The 21,394-nt window shown below is 42.8% G+C and overlaps 1 protein-coding gene across 1 annotated transcript in view; it reads left to right on the forward strand.

Annotated features, from left to right (window-relative positions):
* gbe1a (glucan (1,4-alpha-), branching enzyme 1a) overlaps positions 1-21,394 on the forward strand; it is a 158,866-nt gene that overhangs the window by 80,959 nt on the left and 56,513 nt on the right. The window contains exon 8 of the mRNA XM_084074745.1: positions 20,433-20,548. Coding sequence (XP_083930871.1) covers positions 20,433-20,548 — 116 coding nt within the window. The remainder of the gene's footprint in view (positions 1-20,432; positions 20,549-21,394) is intronic.

The raw sequence follows: 21,394 nt of genomic DNA on the forward strand, positions 1-21,394 counted from the left end.
ATTGAGCACCACTGATATAGAAACATACATTTTTGAGAATACTGTTGAGATTTAGGAGACATGTAGAATCGGCTTCAGGTCTCAATGGGTTAAGGTTGTGCTCGTTTGAGATTATGTGTGCGGTACAACCTGATTTTTCAAAATCAGTTCTGCTTTTAAAACTCCTGTAGTGTGAGCCCAGCTTTACATGAATGCACACAGCAGTGAAGCAGTTGTAGAGCAGGTTCCTACAGTACATGTGGAGAGGAGAGCAGTAATACACCATTTGAACCGTTTATCAGTGAGTACATTAACAACCTCCATACATGCACCAAATGCTGTGGCCTAAAGTACTGGTTCCCAAACAGTGGGTCGGGACCCGTTTCCGGGTAGCAGATTTTATCAAATTATTATTTCAAAAAAGAAAAAAACCCTGAAATGTTTCAGAAATGAATCAAAGATGTAACTTTTTTTCCAAAGAATGCACATACAGTATGATAGTTGCTCTCTTCGATATGTAATGCACTGATACACATATGGAGCTCCTGGCCAACAGAGTGTAGCAACAGCTCTGGTATAATGGAGGCTTGTTCAAAGCCTTGTCTGCCTTTTGTTCATTCATTTACTGGCATTTCTATTCCAGTTTTCATTTATTAATTGCTGTTTTCTTTGTGTGTGTGTGTGTGTGTGTGTGTGTGTGTGTGTGTGTGTGTGTGTGTGTGTTATTTTTGGTCTCGAATGGCTTTTTGTTGGGACCAATTATGGGTGATCCTCGTGGGAGCAGACTGACCTCTTCAGATGTCTGCTTATATTGTATTGATTCTCTCTTTCAACCTCTTTCATCTCTGGTTGATGTGTGTGTGTGTGTGTGTGTGTGTGTGTGTGTGTGTGTGTGTGTGTGTGTGTGTGTGTGTGTGTGTGTGTGTGTGTGTGCGTGTGCGTGCACATGCGTTATAGAGACACAGGGATTGTGTGTGTAAGTTATAAAGAGATAGAGGGGGAGTGCATGCGGGCGTGTGCGTGCAGGCGTGTGCTTGTGTGTGTGTGTGTGTGTGTGTGTGTGTGTGTTGGAAACGAGGCTGTCTCATTTACACAATTCTCCTCACCCTGTGGAGAGAGGGTCACCCGCACTTTCAATTATCATCTCTATCTTCCCTTCTCTGTTTTCCCTCTCACCTCACTCCCTCCCAACTCTGCCATTCTCATTCTCTCTCTCATTTGTCTCGTTCTCCCCTTCCCACAATCCTCTCTGCATCCTATATCCTCACCTTATATATTCCGTCAGTCCATCGATTTGGGTCTCTCGGTTGAATCTCTAGATTTTTCTCTCTATGACCGCTTTCTGCCATCCTTAGTCGCTTAAACCTTCTATACTTTGTAAAACTAAAACGAATACTCTCTCACTCTTCTGGTTAGTGCATGGGTGAAATAGGCTCTCTCTCGCACGGTGTCTTGCCGTCTCTCCATCCCTCTCCCTTTGTCTTTCATGTGTCTCTGTTTACCTTCCTCGCTCACTGATCAATCTCGGGGCTGACGTCACACACGACCTGTCTTCATCCCTCAATATTTCCACCGCCATCCCTTCTACATAGTCACTCAAAACACCTTTGCAGTACTCACACTCATCATGCCACCGTCATCCCTTCTAGATAGTCGATTTCCTCCTCCTCCTTTAGTGGTGAGGCTAACCCACTGACAACATAATCAGCTTCATCCTTGTGGACAATCCCCTAGAATATAGTCATTTGTATCTCTGCTGTCCGGCAGCAACCAGCTAACTCCAAAATGTTCATTTTTCAGGAAATGACTAAAACAAAACAAAGTGGAGTTAGGAGGTTTTGTTCATCATTGATAAGTAGAATGGGAATGTAAATCGGAATGTAAATAAAACAGCGTTATCGTCTATTAAACCTCAATTAATCAATAGATCGCATTAATGCGATCATGGCGGACAAGCGCGCTATTTACTAGATCACATTTATGCGCGATTGGCAGGAAATGAGTTAATAACGAGAATAATAATAATAACAACAATAATGTATAATAATATGTATATATTGCCTATATGTATTATGGCTTATACTGTATCTTCAGTAACCATAGATCATAAATGAATAAAGTTCAGCTTTAGAAGTTTTGTTTCATTATGTTCCCATGGAAATGGGACGTACTTATATAAAGCTCCAGAAAATGGTTTCAGTCGTCTGAATCAAAATGTGATCGTGCTTAACCCATTAAGACCTGAGGCGATTCATGAAAAAACAGTTATATTTTATTTTTGTAGATATACAAGCTCATAGCGCGGCACTGCGGCACTCGGTGCCGCGCTAGGAGCTTGTATATCTGCTATTTTTTAATAACCAAAGAGATCTAAAGTGACACAGATGCGTTCCAGGTCTTAATGGGTTAAAGACAGTGTCACTCTCATCTCTGAAACCACACCTAATCCTGCTGTCGTCTACACGGTTTCAACTGTCTGCTGTTGCTAGGAAATGCATTTAGGTAATACTTTTCTAGTTTGTCTGACCACTCAAAGCGCTTTAGAGTGTATGCCTCGCAATCACCTGTCTCGACCTCCTACCATCTCTTTCCCTCTCTATTTCTTCCTGTCTCTCTCTTTCTCTCTATATGAGCCATTAGATGAGCTGGGAGATTTGCCACCTTCCACAAAACAAGGCCAGTGGCCATAACAATATTCCCCCCAAATTTCTCAGAGACTCAGCCGCCTCCATTGCTCCAATCATCACCCACATAGTAAACCTCTCCATCAAACAGGGACACGTCCTCCATGATTTCAAAATAGCGAGAGTAACCCCTCTGTACAAAAAAGGAAGAAAATTAGACCCCGGCAACTACCGCCATATTTCTATTCTTAATTCTATCTGGAAAGTTATGGAAAAAAATGTTTATGAACGGGTTGAATGTGCTCACTTTGCTACGGTCGGATGGCTCAGGGTAGAGGACAGAATACAGCAACGTGCAATGGGCCTGGTCTACAAGATACGCTACACCACAAAGACACCCACGTACCTGTCAAACTACTTCACAAACGTCAATGAAGTCCACAATCACAACACCAGAGGGAGCTCCACGTTCAACCCAACCTGCACAGGCCCAGACAATGAGAGCTCAAAACCTGTCTGGTCTCTTCACCCTGTCTGTGATTCCACCCACTGTGGCATTCGCATTGCAATTCTCAAAGCCATTTCCATCCCTCACCACCCATTGTAGCTTCACTCTAAGGACCATAAGACTATCTGGGTTTCGGCGGGGCTTTCTGAACTGCCTTGGCGTTGTGAATAGCAACTCAACAATTCTGCTCCTCTGAGCAGCTGCCATCTGGACCCTTGCTCTTCTCCAGGGTGCATGAGTCAGGCTCATTGGACAAAGTATTTTGTGCAGTCATTAATGGCCTTTGCGCGTATTTTCGTGCGTACAGTAAATGTGTTGTCGTTGTGAATGTGCGTTTGTGTGTTTGTGCTTTAGTGTTAGTCCTCATTATAGTCAAAGCTCGGCCATTGCCAGCACATTATCATAACAAGAACAGGAAACATTCAGGAAATATTCATTATATTAGAGGTTAAAAGTTTAGTATTTCTGCCTATGTGGCACTTTTCCGCTCATCATGGTTGCATGCTGAAATGACTTTCCAGTGCACTTGGAGTTTGGCTTTGTTTTTGAAATTTGCCTTTTATTTTTTGTTTTCTGAGAAGTGGAAAGTTGTAAGGCAAACTGTCTGCGTAGTTTGTAGTCCCTCTAAAGCTTTCCCGACGAGATAAGGTGGCGCTTGTTTTGTTCCTTGACACGGAGCTGTATCAAACGGTAATTGCATTGTTTCGCCCGAGCTGCCTTAGAAGCGGCTGTTTTGTTTCATAATGTTTTACAGGCGAGCAGAAAGAGCAAATCAAACAGCACTGGGCAGTGGCTGCTTGTTCAGCAACAACAGCAAAACACATTGTGGCTTTCCAAAGTGCCGCTTCTAGACTGCAATTAGGGAGACGCTAATCACTTGTGACTGTGGGTGTGGGTGCACGTGCACGCATGGGCATACATTTCTAAGTAGATGTTTATGGGAGCCAGTCACACTGTATTTTTGTGTTTGATGTGTGTCCGTGTGATCCTGTAGCGTGTGTGTGTGTGTGTGTGTGTGTGTGTGTGTGTGTGTGTGTGTGTGTGTGTGTGTGTGTGTGTGTGTGTGTGTGTGTGTGTGTGTGTGTGTGTGTGTGTGTGTGTGTGTGTGTGTGTGTGTGCGCGCGCGCGGCACCGTGTTGGTCTAATTTTAATGGGAGCAATTAATGGGGGGTAAGCTCACCTCAGTCCCTGAGAGCCTGGAAGAGAATAGAAGAGAGAGAGAGCGAGAAGATGAGATAGAGAGAGAGAGATTGAGTCATACTGTAAATGTGGAAAGTGAAGAGCTTTGTCATAAAGGCTCAAGTTCCAAGAGGCCCTCGTCGATCCTTACAGGCCTTGTTGCAGCATTGTGCTACAGTAAATAATTGGACTGACGTAGGAGTTCCTCTTGTAGATGGTTGCTTATCATCTGCCATTGACCATGCAACTGTTGGAAGTACTTGCTAAAAGATTGAAAATCTTGGGGATATAATGATTGGCCCCGGGGCTATTCGTTTTCTTCTAGGCCCATTGTAAGGTCTCATGCCTTATGCATAAGTAACGCACAGACCTACACACATGCTTGCATGTCATACATACAGTAATGCACTCGCAAACATAAGAGTACGCCCTATGCAGATGCAATTGTTGGGGTGTAAAGGTACACATATCCGTACCGCACCGTTTCGGTACAGGGCGTTGGGTTCAGCACGGCCACGCAACAAACGATGGTGGGAAAAAAAATAATATATATATTATATTGTTTTGCATGCAGAACTTCAATTCCAAGTTCCCTCACGGACATATTAAACAGGCACTCCATAGTACACATAGTTTGTCTTCCCCAGGAGGGTTATAGGGAAGAGAAGTGCTTGTTTTGGTTACCTCTAAATCACTTGATAACAAGGCAGGCGCCAACAGTGTAGCCTTGAGGCTCGCATGTAAATGAGCGGACCATGCACACAGCACACTGTACGTACTGCACACACACAGGACACTACAAAGCCTGTCATGTTGTGCGCCGAAAGGCAAGAACTTAAAGACCCTCATTAGCATTAAGGTCTCCATTTAGGAACACTTCAGTTTCTCTGGTGAAATACAACAGTAGAGAAAGACGAGTGCATAAGATGAAAGTAGCGTGCCAGCCGCGTTCGGTAGCGATCGGATATGCACGTCACATGTTAGCACATGTGAAACACCACCTGGCAAATGTGAATATCACAGCTGACTTGTCCAAGCAAGGCATCTGTGCTCTGCCTCTGCTGGAGAACTCATGACTGATGGATGGACATCCAGCCGGAGCAACCGAAAGCTGCAGGGACTGCCCAGCACATCCCCCCTGAGTGGAACATGTTAACCCTTTAAGACCGGGAACGCATCTGTGTCATTTTAGATTTCTTTGGCAGTTCAAAAATAGCAGATACACAATCTCTACACAAAGAGCTTTTAGATCTGCTATTTTTTGAAAAACAATAGTGAAAATGTGCTCAAATCTTTGAATATATATATACATACATTTCTAACTCAAATATTTGCTTTTGGGGGGGGGGGGGTCCCTGGAACAATATATTTTGAGATGAGGGGGGGGGGGGGGGGGTGTCCGTGGACAAATACATTATCATTTTGGGGGTTCTTGACATGAAAAAAGTTTTAGAACCACTTATATTATAGCATATATAGTTTAAAAAAATATATATGTTAGGATTCAGAAGACATTTGTAGAATCCCCCAGAAGTAAAGATTTGAGTTAAAACTGTTAAAATATATATTATATATATAATATATATATATTCAAAGATTTGCACACATTTTCATGTATAGGTGAATAGCAGATCTACAAGCTCACCTTATTTATGACTCATTTATCAGCACACACATCTTGCAGAGGGACTTATAAGGTGGCGGTGCTGTGACACTTACTGTGCCATCGCCTGCTGTGGGTGTAAAGTGTGAGACGTGCATGTCTGCTGAGGACCAGCAGGTTGGCATTGGCAACACCTCATACTGTATAAACAGCAAGTTGAATATTATTTACAGAATGTGTGCGATGTGATTTTGTTTTTATAAGTTCTTATGGTTGACAAACTGTTCCATCTCTTGCTGTGGTTGTAAATTCACTTACTGTGATTAGAGTGGTATACTGTTTTTTGAACCCCCTTTGAGAGGAATGTGCAATGGAAAGGCTCAGTTCTTTAAAGAAAAAAAAGGGAAAAAAGAACCATGGTACAAACTGCGATGAAATGTTTGTGCTCTGTTACACCCCTAAATTGTGTTTGTACCACATAGGTATAGATATACTAAACAAATCAAACAATAAAGCAACCATCTGCATTTAAGGCATACTTTGGAGTTATAAAGAATACAAATAAAAGGATGAAGAAAATGTGCATAAAAGGTATAAAGGTTTATATAGTGTATACAGATTTTTTTTTAATTATACTTTGAAAATACATGCTGTAGGTCAGTGGTTCTCAAACTTTTTCATGTCAAGGACCCCCAAATTGACACTTATTAGCCTGCGGACCCCCATTTGAAAAGATAAGCCAGGGACCCCCATAAGAGAATATTATTTACGGCTCTAGGACCCCCCAGTTTGACATGCTTTAGGCTACGGACCCCCATTTAATGGCATTTCTATCACTTGGACCGCAATTTATATTGTAAAATCTATGTCAATGTAACTGAGAGTGTACAAATGGAACCAAATGGACCCGTTAGGGTCCATTTGGTTCCATTTGTACACTCTCAGAGTTACAGACCCATAAGGGTCCATTTGGTTCCTATCCATCATTTAGCTGGGGACCCCCTGGAACCCCCTCAAGTACCCCTGGGGGTCCCCGGACCCCACTTGAGAACCAATGCTGTAGGTGACCTTTTCTTAGAATTTGTAAAAGCTCGTTATTCACTTTTAACATCTTTAAAGTGGGTCAATTTGTCTCAAAAACCCTCCCTCAAGACTGTTGTATTTTATGAAGTGTGACAGCAGCGATTTGCTGGTCATATTATGCAGACGAGCAGTCACAGTGAATGACGTTCAAAAATCCAAAACATTGATTAATGCCTGTACATGAAACACATCTCATCTGTCCAGCTTTGTAACAAGTCGATCGTTAATGAGAGCAAATACAGTTACAGTACATTCACAGTAAACATCTGTCTACCTGTCAGGTTACTATCAGGCTCTGATGACTTGTCTGCATGTTGTTCTCCCGTCATAGCTCTCTCTCTCTTCCTGTGTTTTGTTTGTTCCTCCACACAAGCACACCTCGTCTCCACCTGCCACTCAAAGTTGTGCATCGAAGTGCTTCACACAGCACATGTAGCCATTACAACTACCTAGGATGTTTCTGTCTTGAAGGCCCCTCTCACCAACAAATAACGTATACATTTTTCTTATAATTAACACATTGACTGCCAGAGTTTATTCCAAATTTACCCCCTTGACTGCCAGCGATTTGCGTGTTTTTTTGTTTTCTCTGTTTTCTCATTTAAATGCATTTAAGTTTCTTTTTCCCATGATTTTGAACACATACGACGATCGACCAGCAGAGCGCAGCAAAATGACACCCTCGATGACTCGCTGACTCGCCCCCCCCCTCCCTCCAGGCTCAAACAGTGAAAACAACATGAACCGGATGTGAATGTCTTCGACAATCTCTGATCGGCTTGTGATACGATGTGATACACGACGACGATGCCTGATCGTCACTCGGACCAAAGAAAATAAAAGGGGAGCTCTCCCTTTGTATTTTATAGCGTGTGAAAAAAAGTGTTTTTCTCTATTCTGGACGAAAATGACCGGAGAAAAACAATGTGACCCGGAAACGAATTTTTTTTTTTACATCCGGCTTCGGGTGAGTGTGACGTAGATGGAAAACGAAAGTGATGATTAAAAGTAAACAGACCCGCGCGATCACAGATGAAACCAATGAAAATACCTAATATCGAGTTAACTCGATCTTGTCACGATCACGGCCCCTATTGTGTCCATCATGTGACTGTTTAGCCACTGGGTGTGCCTCTGCCCCTTCCTTGCCCTGCTCCTATTTCCCCTGAGCCAATGCCATCTATTAGAGAGTTACGCCAACTCTGTTCACTTCTTCGGGCCAGGTCTTCTACATACACATACATTGGCGAATAGTGACAAATCCCTAAACCGGAAGTTCATGGAATGCATTGAAGTCGACGGCTCCTTGTCACTATTTCCAGCTACATGAATCACGTGACCGACGCTGTTTCTGACCCCTCATTGGCGCAACTCTCTAATAGAAGGCTCTGCCCTGAGCCAATCTCCTACTCTCCCTTCTACCTGAGGCAAAGACTCTGATTGGACTGAGAGTGCAGTCACCTGTGAGGACCAGCCGAGCCGGGTTGGGTGATGAGCTCCAGTGACTATTTAGACTCTGTCTGTGTGTTTGTTCAGTGCTGGATCTTAAGTTAGTGTCAGGTTTTATCTTCTATGTATGCACAGTACTGTTATCCTGTGTCTTTCACCAAGTAAAGTTAAGTTTCTGTGATCTTCATCTCCTGCCTCTGTTTGAGTTCTGAGTTTGAGTTCCTGCACTTGGGTCCTAACACCAGTTCCTGACAGTAAGATCCAGCCATCATTGGGCCCAGCGGAACTCCCAGCGCTGAACAGAGCACACTTTGGCCATTTTCTCCCCATGCTCCCCAAGTGACGTCAGTGTCATCGCTGTCCAGCATCATACATTGTCCTTCCTGTCTTCCTCTGACCTGGAGACCCTGCCCTACCCTCCTGCCCTGACTGACCAGCTTGTGCCCTCTGCTCCACGTTGAGCATCGTCATGATGACCTGTGCCAGAGCCCTTGCTGGCCACTTTGTCCCTGTCCTTCTTCGGCTCCCGTCTCCCATTGGCAGTGGAAGAAAGCTCCGGGGGGTTTTAGCCCCTTTCCCCTGCCATTTGGACTCCCGTTTCTATGTCCCATGGCCGGCAGTGGAAGAACACTCCGGGGGGTTTCAGTCCCTTTCCCTGCCTTGCCGCTTGTGTCTACCCTACCCTGCCTGCCCGAGGGTCTCCGCATCCCACCCCTGTCATTCTGAAGCCTGTCCTGATTGGACTGGAGGAACGTCTGGTAGCCGTCCCGTGGAGAGGAGGTACTGTCACGATCACGGCCCCTATTGTGTCCATCATGTGACTGTTTAGCCACTGGGTGTGCCTCTGCCCCTTCCTTGCCCTGCTCCTATTTCCCCTGAGCCAATGCCATCTATTAGAGAGTTACGCCAACTCTGTTCACTTCTTCGGGCCAGGTCTTCTACATACACATACATTGGCGAATAGTGACAAATCCCTAAACCGGAAGTTCATGGAATGCATTGAAGTCGACGGCTCCTTGTCACTATTTCCAGCTACATGAATCACGTGACCGACGCTGTTTCTGACCCCTCATTGGCGCAACTCTCTAATAGAAGGCTCTGCCCTGAGCCAATCTCCTACTCTCCCTTCTACCTGAGGCAAAGACTCTGATTGGACTGAGAGTGCAGTCACCTGTGAGGACCAGCCGAGCCGGGTTGGGTGATGAGCTCCAGTGACTATTTAGACTCTGTCTGTGTGTTTGTTCAGTGCTGGATCTTAAGTTAGTGTCAGGTTTTATCTTCTATGTATGCACAGTACTGTTATCCTGTGTCTTTCACCAAGTAAAGTTAAGTTTCTGTGATCTTCATCTCCTGCCTCTGTTTGAGTTCTGAGTTTGAGTTCCTGCACTTGGGTCCTAACACCAGTTCCTGACAGATCTAGGCAGTCAAGCGCTGGATTCCTAATATCGAGTTAACTCGATCTAGGCAGTCAATGTGTAATTAAGCAGTGGTGGAAAAAGTACTCTATTTTTTTTAACTTAAGTAAGAGTATCAATACTGCAATGTAGAAATACTCCATTACAAGTAAAAGTCCGGTATTCAAAGTTTACTTGAGTAAAAGTACAAAAGTATTGGCATCAAAATGTACTTAAAGTGCCAAAAGCAGAAAGTACCCATTATGCAGAATGTCCCACTTCACAAGTTTTCAAATGTATAAAATATATAAAAAATCTTTAAAAGAATAGCAGATCTACAAGCTCACGCATTGTGAGCTTGTAGATCGGCTATTTTCAAATGGCCGAAATATATGCAGAGTTGAAGTGGTTAATGTGTGTTTTGTAATAATAATAATTGTCAATAATTGTAGTGGAGTAAAAGTACAATATTTGCCTCTGAGATGTAGTGGAGTAGAAGTAAAAGTACTGACAATTGGAAATACTCCAGTAAAGCAAAAGTACCTCAAAATTGTACTTAAGTACAGTACTTGAGTAAATTAACTTTACACCACTGTAATTGAGAAAAGCAGCTAAAGACAACAGTTAAAGACAACAGTTAAATTGTCTTTAACCACTTTTTTTATTTCATCCTATGTGTAAATGTAATCATTATTGGTAAATAGCGCCCCCTGGCGCCTGTCAGAAGAACTCAATGTTCCGGTCAATTGGGACTGGCATTGAGCCCTATGTGATGACATCACCTCTTCCCCCTCCTAGATTGCGCGCCGCAATATAGGAACCCTCTATCGACCCCTGGGGATCAATAAGGTGCTCATTGTGCTTACCGTACATTTATCATGTATCCTCACTCCTCTATTGGTTTCCCCTGCTCCACGACCCCTTCACATCTCCCTCACCTTCTCTCTTCCTCTCCCCCCGTCTTTGACAGTCCTCCGTCAGTCCGTCCGTCCGTCGGTCTTTCTGTCTCTGCCTCTGTGTGATTCCGTCCCTCCCCAGTCTTATCCCATTAAGACCGGGTAACGCATCTGTGTCATTTTTAGATTTCTTTGGCTATTCAAAAATAGCAGATCTGCAAGCTCGTAGCGTGGCACCGAGTGCCGCGCTACGAGCTTGCAGATCTGCTATTTTTGAAAAAATTTTGACCATTTGTGCAAATCTTTGAATATATATTTTTCAAAGCGAACATTTGTAACCCAAATCTTTGTTTCTGGGGGATTCTACAAATGTCTTCTAAATCCTAACAGTTTTCTGAAAAAAAAACGTATGTTGCTATAATATCAGTGGATCTCAAACTTTTTCATGTCAAGGACCGCCCAAAATTATATGTGTTTGGCAGCAGACCGCCCTCTCAATGTTGTTCCAGGTACCCCTCAGAAGAAAAGATTTGAGTTAAAAAATATTCGCTTTAAAATATATATAATATTCAAAGATTTGCAAATATTTTCACGATTTTTAAAAATAATAGCAGATAGGCCTATACAAGCTCTTAGCGCGGCACTCGGTGCTGCGCTATGAGCTTGTATATCTGCTATTTTTGAATAGCCAAAGAAATCTTAAAATGACACACAGATGCGCTCCCGGATTGAACGGGTTATTATAGCTCCGGGTAGAGAACTCAGCCATGCAACGTCTCCTTTGCTTAGCGGCCGGGGGAATAAGAGTGGGAAAAGAGAGAGATGGGACCCACAGAGTGGCGGTCTCAGGATATAGAGCTGTCTTCTCCCCTTATGCCCTCGTCCAATCCCTGCTCTCCCCTCCAGTATCTCCCTCCGCTAATAGAGAGATGCCCGTTTAATGAGGAGACAAGCACCTTCTCTTGGGTAACCGCAGACATCTCTGTTCTCTCTATTCATATAATAAAGCCAGCAGGAGCAGGGATCTAAAGACTAGTTTGTAAGCTCTGACGCCATTCAGGTAGGGATGATGTGTGTTTACTGTTTGTATATTTATTGCTGGATTTGTGTGTGTGTGTGTGTGTGTGTGTGTGTGTGTGTGTGTGTGTGTGTGTGTGTGTGTGTGTGTGTGTGTGTGTGTGTGTGTGTGTGTGTGTGTGTGTGTGTGTGTGTGTGTGTGTGTGTGTGTGTGTGTGTGTGTGTGTGTGTGTGTGTGTGGTTCAGGCCTGTACACAGCATCTGTCTGCTGTGTACATTATTACATGGTTACATTGGTTGTGTTGGAGAGTTTGAGAAAGCAAGTGTGCATGCTGTTTGTGGGTGAGTTTGAGTATATGAGAGAGAGAGAGAGAGAGAGAGAGAGGAGAGAAAGAGAGTTAAGCCATTAAGACCGGGAACGCATCTGTGTCGTTTTTAGATTTCTTTGGCTATTAAAAAATAGCAGATATGCAAGCTCATAGCGCAGCACAGAGTGCCGCTCTGTGAGCTTGTATATCTGGTATTTTTTGAAAAGTCGTGTGCAAATCTTTGAATGTATATTTTTTTAAAGCAAACATTTTAACTAATATCTGCTTCTGGGGTTTCTACAAATGTCTTCTAAATCCAACAGTTTTTTGAAAAAACGTATGTTGCTATAATATCAGTGGTTCTCAAACTTTTTTCATGTCAAGGACCCCCAAAATGATATCTATTTGGCTGTGGACCCCCATCTCAAAATATTTTGTTCCAGGGACACCCCCAGAAGCAAAGATTTGAGTTAAAAATGTTCGCTTAAAAAAAATATATATATATATATTCAAATATGTGCACACATTTTCACGATCTTTCAAAAATAGCAGATTTACGAGCTTGTATATCTGCTATTTTTGAATAGCCAAACAAATCTTAAAATAACACAGACAGGTGCGTTCCCGGTCTTCATGGGCTAAGGAGCGAGTGAATTCCTTGAGGACGCGCACCTGTCCGTCTGCCCATCGACGCGTTCCCTCCGTCCGCATTGAACTTGGCAAACTTTCCGTGCATCGCCGAGATGATGACATCCTGAAGGTCTAGACGGTCAGAGTGAGCCAACTTGATTGCTGACTCATGCTGTCGGTTACGTGTGCCCACGTAGGCGTCGGCGACTTGATCCAGACATCACGCGGTAACCCGCGCGTCACCCCTCCACTCTACCCTGACACGTTCCTGCCTCTCTACGCTGCCCTTTATGAGCACAGCCGTAACCAATGCTGTAAAGTAACTACGTACATTTACTCAAGTACTGTACCTAAGTACAATTTTGAGGTGCTTTTACTTTACTGGAGTATTTCCAATTTTCAATGCTTTTACTTTTACTCCACTACATCTCTGAGGAAAATATTGTACTTTTACTCCACTACAATTATTTGATAACTTTAGCTACTAGTTACTTTGCAGATATACGTTATCATATTATAAAACATACATTAACCACTTCAGGCCTATTTTATACTGAGGCTATTTGAAAATAGCCGATCTACAAGCTCACAACGCGTCACATCACGACGTGTTGTGAGCGTGTAGATCTGCTATTTTCAAACATTTTAGTACTTTTACTTTTGGTACTTTAAGTACATTTTGATGCCAATACTTTTGCACTTTTATTCAAGTATCATTTTGAACACAGGCCTTTTGTAACAGAGTATTTGTATATTGTGGTATTGCTACTTTTATTTAAGTAAAATATCTGAGTACTTCTTCCACCAAAATAGCAGTTCTACAAGCTAACAGCGTTTGTGAGTTTGTCATAGATCGGCTATTTTTGGTGAATATTTGGTGTAGAGGGAAAAAGAAGTGGGCCAAGTAAAGGTTATATACTGTATATAGTAAGTACAGTCTCTCAGCTTACGCCTAACTCATTGTTGTTACATTTTTATCCCACGATTTTGTAACCAGTTTCTTTCCCCTCCATCAGACGCTCTGGCTGACCAGGGGGCGGCAGTATAGAGACCAGGATTACTGCATGTTTTTTGTGAGGGTACCTACCCTAGGGGACACGGGAGAACATGCAAACTCCACACAGAACACGCCTAACTCATTGTTGAGTCACATATTACACAAACGAAGACGGAACGTTTGTTTACACGGCGAGACCGCGAGCGCTCTTTGTGTGTGAGCTGTTTACATGCCAAGGTTGCATCTGCGTGGACGCTAGCTCATAACTCTTTTAACTTCAAGTTGGGTTGTTAGCATGCTATGTCCTTCTTGTGTGCGTTTGCCATGCCCCCCCCCCCCACCCCCGTCTGCACTGTTGTGTTATTAATGAAAGATAATAGGCTAGAAGAGGCGACGTGTACAGCTCAGCCCATTAGGCTCACAGCCATTCATCCCTGCCTCACTTAACTGACTTTAATTGAATCCCAACAGGCACAAAGAACCCTATGAAGTCGGCTGTGCGCGCATGTGTGTGTGTGTGTGTGTGTGAGAGAGAGAGAGCAAGAGAGAGAGAGAGAGAGAGAGGGTATTTTAGCAAAGAGAGAGTGAAAGAAGGTTTGCGTGTGTGTGCGTGTGTGTGTACTGCACACGTGTATACAGTATATATAAATGTGTTTATAGCTGTAATACACTACCCTTCTCAGGCTGAGGGTTGTTTCCTTTAGGGCTTTTCCTCTGCATTATGGTCCTCATAATGGTTAATACCCATTCCAATTGCATTTCCATTTGCTCGTGGTTAGGCGCTGTTTGGCGCAGAATGCTGTAAGCGGTTGCATAACCGTGCTCAGCGCGGCCAAGCGGATCCGGTGAGAGGGCTTAATGACACAGGTATTAAATGATTGGTTTTAGGCCTTGCGGTGGGAAAGCACTCAGAGTCAACACAAAAGTCAGCTCCAATGTCTGACTATTCACCACTGACTGCTGTACAGCAGAGACAACAATACATTTTCAAATCTACAAATGTCACCAATATCAACCAAGTGTTGCATGTTAAAACATGGTTGATTACAGACTATTCAGGTAAATAGATCGATATAGATAGGTTCTCACTAAACAAATGGTTTAGTGTATAATACAGAAGGTTTTATACACAAAAACTAAAGTTTTGCACTGTAACCGGTTTTTCAATTAAAAGTAAATTTTTGATATAATCTTTGACTGGTATATCTTTCATAATAATAATCCTCATAAACCCTGTGTCGGCCCCCGGAACTGACCCACGCACTGGAAATATGTATTTAATTATTTTAATTATTTTAAATGTCAATAAATACTGTTTTTGACAACGTGTTGTCGCATTCCAAAATATCCTTGAGCGCTAGGACCATGCAGCATTCATTTTTCAGCTTTCCCTCCGCATAGACAATAATGACACAGAGCTACCAGTAGGAGTCACCCAAAAAGACGAATGGTTTTGATGGATGATGGCTGTATTGAGCCTGACTATTTTCCGTTAATTTCTTTATTTTACACTCTTGCGCTCTGTCTGTCATATTATATGCACAGACATCCAGAATTTGTGTCAGCAAGGTATATGCAGAGGTGGTGTATTATGTGTGTTGAGACTAATCTCTCTCCATCTCATGGATAAGCTATTGTCACACCAAACACATGTCTCTTTCCTGCGGCTACGCTTGTCATCGTTCCAAAAACCCAGGTTTAAGAACAAATAAGAAAAATGTATAGTCGCCATGGTCTGCCACCTTTCAGATCTAGCTGTGTGAATCTAATCCTACATGCCGTCACTGTTAACTTGTATCCGTAGCCTTAAGCTTACTTCAGATCAAAGAGTCGCAATGAGACAAAAGTATTTTAAAGGTTCTGTGACATTCATTTTCACTTTTTTTATTTTTAGCGGCGCTAGCTCAGACCCATCAACGCTCTGATTGGTCAGACCCGTCAACGCTCTGATTGGTCAGACCCGTCAACGCTCTGATTGGTCAGACCCGTCAACGCTCTGATTGGTCAGACCCGTCAACGCTCTGATTGGTCAGACCCGTCAATGCTCTGATTGGTCAGACCCGTCAACAAAGTGATTGGTAAAGCTTCACGTGACACATGGCTATAAACACATATCGATGACAAAATGTATCAAAGGCGCCGCTACCTTCACACAGGGTGTGATTTTTTATGTTTTTTGGGGGGTTTTATGACCTCAATTACACCCAAAAAACACCTTTGAACATTCAGTGGATTTTCTGTGGTCAGGGGTTTTCTGAATAATTAGGCTGAAAAGTAATCTGAGATTGGCCCTTGGATAGTGAAGTCACAGGCTATTAATCCCGCCCACTCCCCTACTCACCCCTCCCCTCCCCTCCCCTATCCTTTCCTTTCGGGGGGGCGGAGCAGAGGTGATGATTGACAGGCAAAATCCCTCAACAGCGACACCCGCAGGCAAAGGTTTCTTTTTTCATTGCAGTTGAAAAAGCTTTAGAAATGTGAGAGAAAAACACCTGCAATGGCTCACTAGAGTGGAATTTTCAGTTAAAACGTTTTATACACGTTTGAAGGACCATGACAAAGACTTTTAATGTGTTGTAAAACTGAATGTAATGAAACCTTTAAGCCCGATTCATACTTATTCATAATAGCAGATAATAGCAGATCCACAAGCTAGATGTCCTATTTTCAGCGTGTGACACCGACGTATGACAGAGCATAAATTAAGCATTAGAATGTTGCAGAGGATAATTGCAGCTGTGAATTTGCCTTTAATGACATGAGTCATTTGTTGTCGTCCTACGACTAAATCTACGTTGATGTCACTGTACTTTTTCGAAGGGATGCTCTACTCCTGATTCCATGTCCACTGCAGTGAAAACACAATGTTAACCGCTCACACATATCTGTCACGGAACGAAGTGGTGGGACGTGGACTCGTTTGGCCTCAAAATGGTCGTGGAAAAGAGCTATATGACAATAAAGTACATAAAAAAGGTTCTGCCCCGTGGCAACAAAACCATATCGTCTCACTTTTTTTACTTAGATTTCTTTTTGGGGCTGTGTGAATGTGTGTGTGAGTGAATGCTCTGGTGCGTATACTGTGTTTGTTTGATGGAGCATGGTGGGGGATTACAATAGTGTTAAGAAAAAAAATGTGTGTTTGTGTGTGTGGGAAGAGCAGTAGTAAAAGAGCTCAGTTCAGTTTAGTTCAGTTCAGGTCAGCACAGTTTAGTCCAGGTCAGTCCAGTCCAGTTTAGTTTAGCTCAGTTCAGTCTAGTCCAGTTTAGTCCAATTCACTTCAATTCAGTTCAGTCCAGTTTAGTTTAGCTCAGTTCGGTCCAGTCCAGTCTAGTTTAGTCCAGTTCAGTTCAGTTCAGTTCAATTGACTTTGATCAGTGGTTCTAAAACTATTTAATTTCAAGGACCCCCAGTTTTATATGCATTAGACCGCATTCCCCCATAATTCTGAGAGTGTAAAGTGAAACCAAATTGGTTCCGTTTGGTTCCACTTGTCACTCTCAGAGTTACATTTCGTTCCTAACTTACAAACATTTAACTGGGGACCCCCTGGAACCCCCACAAGGACCCCTAGCGGTCCCCGGACCCCACTTTACGAGCCACTGACTTGGGTGGGTGGGTGTTATTGTCTTTGGATACAACATCATAAGCTCAGTTGAACAGCAGCATCAGCGACATCATACATAGACAAACAACAATATCACAATTGACTAGCATAAATGAAGCATTGCATTAGTTCAGGCAGAGCACGGAAGTCAAGCATGCATAAACTGAAAGTCTATCAGCATTTTATTCACTTCATATCATATTCAATCATATTCAAACAAGTCACTAGGGCGTTCTTTATGAACTGACAGCTCACACTCCTTCTCTGCTGATCTTTCATCTTTCATCCATTGTCTCTGCAAACTCTCTGCGCCACTCCAACCTCCTCCAGCTGTTATATGTACACAGCAGGGCTGAATTGTGTGCTGTGTACTATGGTTGTGTATCGTTGCTGTCAGGCAGAAACCTGGTATCTCCATATTTCAATGTATGTTTCTTCGTTTGTAAATGAATGCCATGCGTCGTCGTCAGTGTTGGGCAGAACCGAGGTAAACTTACTGTAGTGTGTTATTATTGTACTTTGTCCAGTAACAAGTAAATTACTATAATGTTTTGAGTGATAACGTTATAGTTGCTATTTCCTAAAAGTAACTTGTTGAAATGTTCATGAGCGTGTAGCGTGATTTGCGTGTTATTGTCTCTGCCAGCCCGAAGGCGTGGCCAAGACTATGTTTTCGTCCTTGTCTGTCTGTCTGTCTGTCTGTCTGTCTGTCTGTCTGTCTGTCTGTCTGTCTGTCTGTCTGTCTGTCTGTCTGTCTGTCTGTCTGTCTGTCTGTCTGTCTGTCTGTCTGTCTGTCTGTCTGTCTGTCTGTCTGTCTGTCTGTCTGTCCGTCCGTCCGTCCGTCCGTCCGTCCGTCCGTCCGTCCGTCCGTGAGAAGCTAAACTCTGGCAGCGTTGGACCGATCAGTGTGAAACTGTGCAAGCACACTCCCTCGAGGCCAGAGCAGAACCTATGGCCCAAATTCTTCACATCGGCCTGTTATAGCGCCATAGCGGAGGCAGATTTTCTCCTACAGATTTTGTCCAAACATCACGCTAATCGGTACATTACCTCTATAGTCATGTTATCAAGACTGATCTGGCAGATTTTTCATATTCCATCCTGATTGCCTACGATTGGCTACCAAAGTTTGCAGGTGTGGCCCGTTTTTTAACAAAATGCCTCAAATCCAGATTTTTTGGGGGGAGTAATTATGAATTGCAGCGATGGGCTTACAAGCCTTCTGGCAACACTGCAGTCAGTTGGACTCTAACTCCTCCCCCCAAGGGATAAGGAGTTACAATGTCCTTTACCCCTATTTCAAAGTCCATAAAATGAATGAATGAGACTGATGAGAATGATGAGACTGTTTGATCTCCGTACCCACAACATTGTGTGTTCTCTCTCTGGCAGATCTGTTCCATTTTCATGCCACGGTAGCTTTCATACGCCTGATTTACACTTGGATGCACCCTGTGTCGTGCACCGAAGATAGCTGATCTACAACCACTTTAACCTTGACAAAAGTGAAAGTTAAAGTGGTTAAGTCTGTCTGGATTTTATAAATGTGTAATCAATGAAAAGTATTAACAAGAGCTTGTGACTAATAACTACATTGGATGTATTGGAACGCAGGTTTTTTTTCCATATCATGAAAAGTAAAGGTTTTGGACATACAACGTTTCCACCCAACAGCGACAATATATATTTTATATCTCAGCTGAATCCCTTGCATGTGGCAAAGATTCAGGATTATGCCCCTTGCCACCAACTGTATTCAGTGCAATGAATGGTTTTGAAATCTTTGACGTACTTAACGGAATACAACCACGGAGTGCCAAAACCGTATATATACGTTTTTTGAAAAAAAACATTTTTTTCAAAAAAAAAAATGTCCATTTTTTTTTTTTTTTTTTCCTTCACAGCACCAGGAGATATAATTTTCCGAAGATTTAGACTCCAATCCACTTCCTGGTTAACTTATGACTTCAAAAGCCTGTATCTCGGCTCCTAAAAATGGTTAAAAATCCTGGCACTCAACGTACATTTTTTTAATAAACCTCTGGCACCCCAAGTGTTAACTTGCAGACATTGAACTGTTTCCAGTATTCTCAACCAACCTGTCTTAACCAGCTCTGTGCATCGAACAGGACAAGTTTCGCTTTTGCTTGAGCAATCAGTTGCTTGGACTTTTGTGGACTTGAGGGTATAGGCAAACTGAAATGGAAAAGAGCTGACACTTGGTGCTGTGGGAGACTGACAGGCATCCATCAAAAAAACGGTTTCACCTGGACTTACTATATATCTCCAGCAGTGTCTCCACAGTTAGACGATAGAGTAGTTGAAGCCAGCCAAATACAGATCGAGGCACAGTAGGTGGGAGAGTTAAACAAACTTATATTCGACCGTAGGAGCTAATCCCAGCCGCTTCTTTCATCTGTACACTCACCACCGGGCATTGAACTGTGGATACGTAGTTGCTCGTTCTTGACCTGAGTTTGCACGTTCACATGTGTTCACAGGAACTGGCTGCTTGTAGTCTGAACTGAAAGTGAATGAGTTGAACCGGTACCCTCAGTACTGAAAGTACACAAAGTGCCTGGGCTATGAAGCTAGCGGGATTGACAACAGTCAAAAGGCTGTTTACAGTACCTCATTGTAAAGGAGCTGCTCTGTGAACACAGCCAAAGGCTGTTTATACAGTACCTCAGTGTAAAAGAGCTGCTTACGGTGAACATATATTTCAGTGGTTCACAACCTTTTCTGGATCAGGGCCCACTTGATCGCGGCCCACCCATTTGACCACCTAACGTGGTCGTCAGATGGGTGGGCCGCGTGCATTTTCAGAGCATGATTATTTTTAATGATCAATCGATTGTGTTTCGTCTTGGATCAATGGATGTCACATGGTTAAAGTTCCTATTTATTGGTATCACAATGAAAACGTATTTTTTTCAAGGGTTTAAAGAAAGAATTCCATGACATTTTTTGCATTACTTTTTTTGTTATATTATCAATAAAATCATTAGTGTTTTGCCATTTACTTGGCGGGGCCCACTTGCAATATCCTCACGGCCCACCAGTGGGCCTCGGCCCACAGCTTGGGAATTGCTGAAATAGAACATTAGTTTCTGAATTTAATTTAAAATGTTTTGACCTTTTTCTTCTTTTTTTGTCAGTTGGGAGGTGCTGCGGTTTTTGCTCTCTAACCTCCGCTGGTGGATGGACGAGTATCGCTTTGACGGCTTCAGGTTTGACGGAGTCACCTCCATGCTGTACCACCATCACGGCATGGGTGAGCATACCATCATCACTGCATTGCATACTCATGTTTTGTGTTTCAGTGCGTTTCCATCCAGTGGTGGACAAAGTACTCAACCCCAGTACTTGAGTCAAAGTATAGATACTCCTGGTCAAATATTAGTGAAAGTTGCCCTGTCAAATTGATAATTGAGTTAAAGTACTGGAGTACTTGCTTTAAAAAAATATATTCTATTATTCAAAAGTACATGCTTTCAAAAAATACTTAGTATTCAAAAGTACTAAAAAAGAAGAAACTCCCACACACTATCTTCAAATGCAAATAATACGGTTTTATGGGAAACAACGTTACTGTCTGTGTAGATCTTCATCAGGTTATCTTAAAGATAACCTGTTTAGATCTTCATCAGGTTATCTTTAAAGATAACCTGTTTAGATCTTCATCATGTTATCTGTAAAGATAACCTGATGAAGATCTACACAGACAGTAACGTTGTTTCCCATAAAAACTTTGTATTTGCATTTGAAGACAGTGTGTGGGAGTTATTTATTTTTTAATGCGTTGGGCCCCCGTTTGGTCTTCTCCTACGCACCTGTCGCCTTTGTAGGTGTGCAAAAGACTTGCTTCTATAGTATTCAAAAGTACAAATTACAAAGTACATTTTCTTTTCTTTTCTTGTGTCTAGGCATTTGTTTTATGTGTTGCTTGGAGAGTTTTGTCTTTCATGTCGCCAAATAAACTCCATGCTAGCTTAAAGTATGGCACTTTATGGTAGTTTATTTTGATCAAACAGATACCTTGGGGGTAGCAGGTCACTGAGTTCACAGAGACTTCACACCTGCAGCGACTAATGAGTACAGATGACAGAGAGACAGCAAG

This window comes from Gymnoscopelus microlampas (genome assembly GCF_963454915.1).
Source record: "Gymnoscopelus microlampas genome assembly, chromosome: 12".
NCBI lineage: Eukaryota > Metazoa > Chordata > Actinopteri > Myctophiformes > Myctophidae > Gymnoscopelus > Gymnoscopelus microlampas.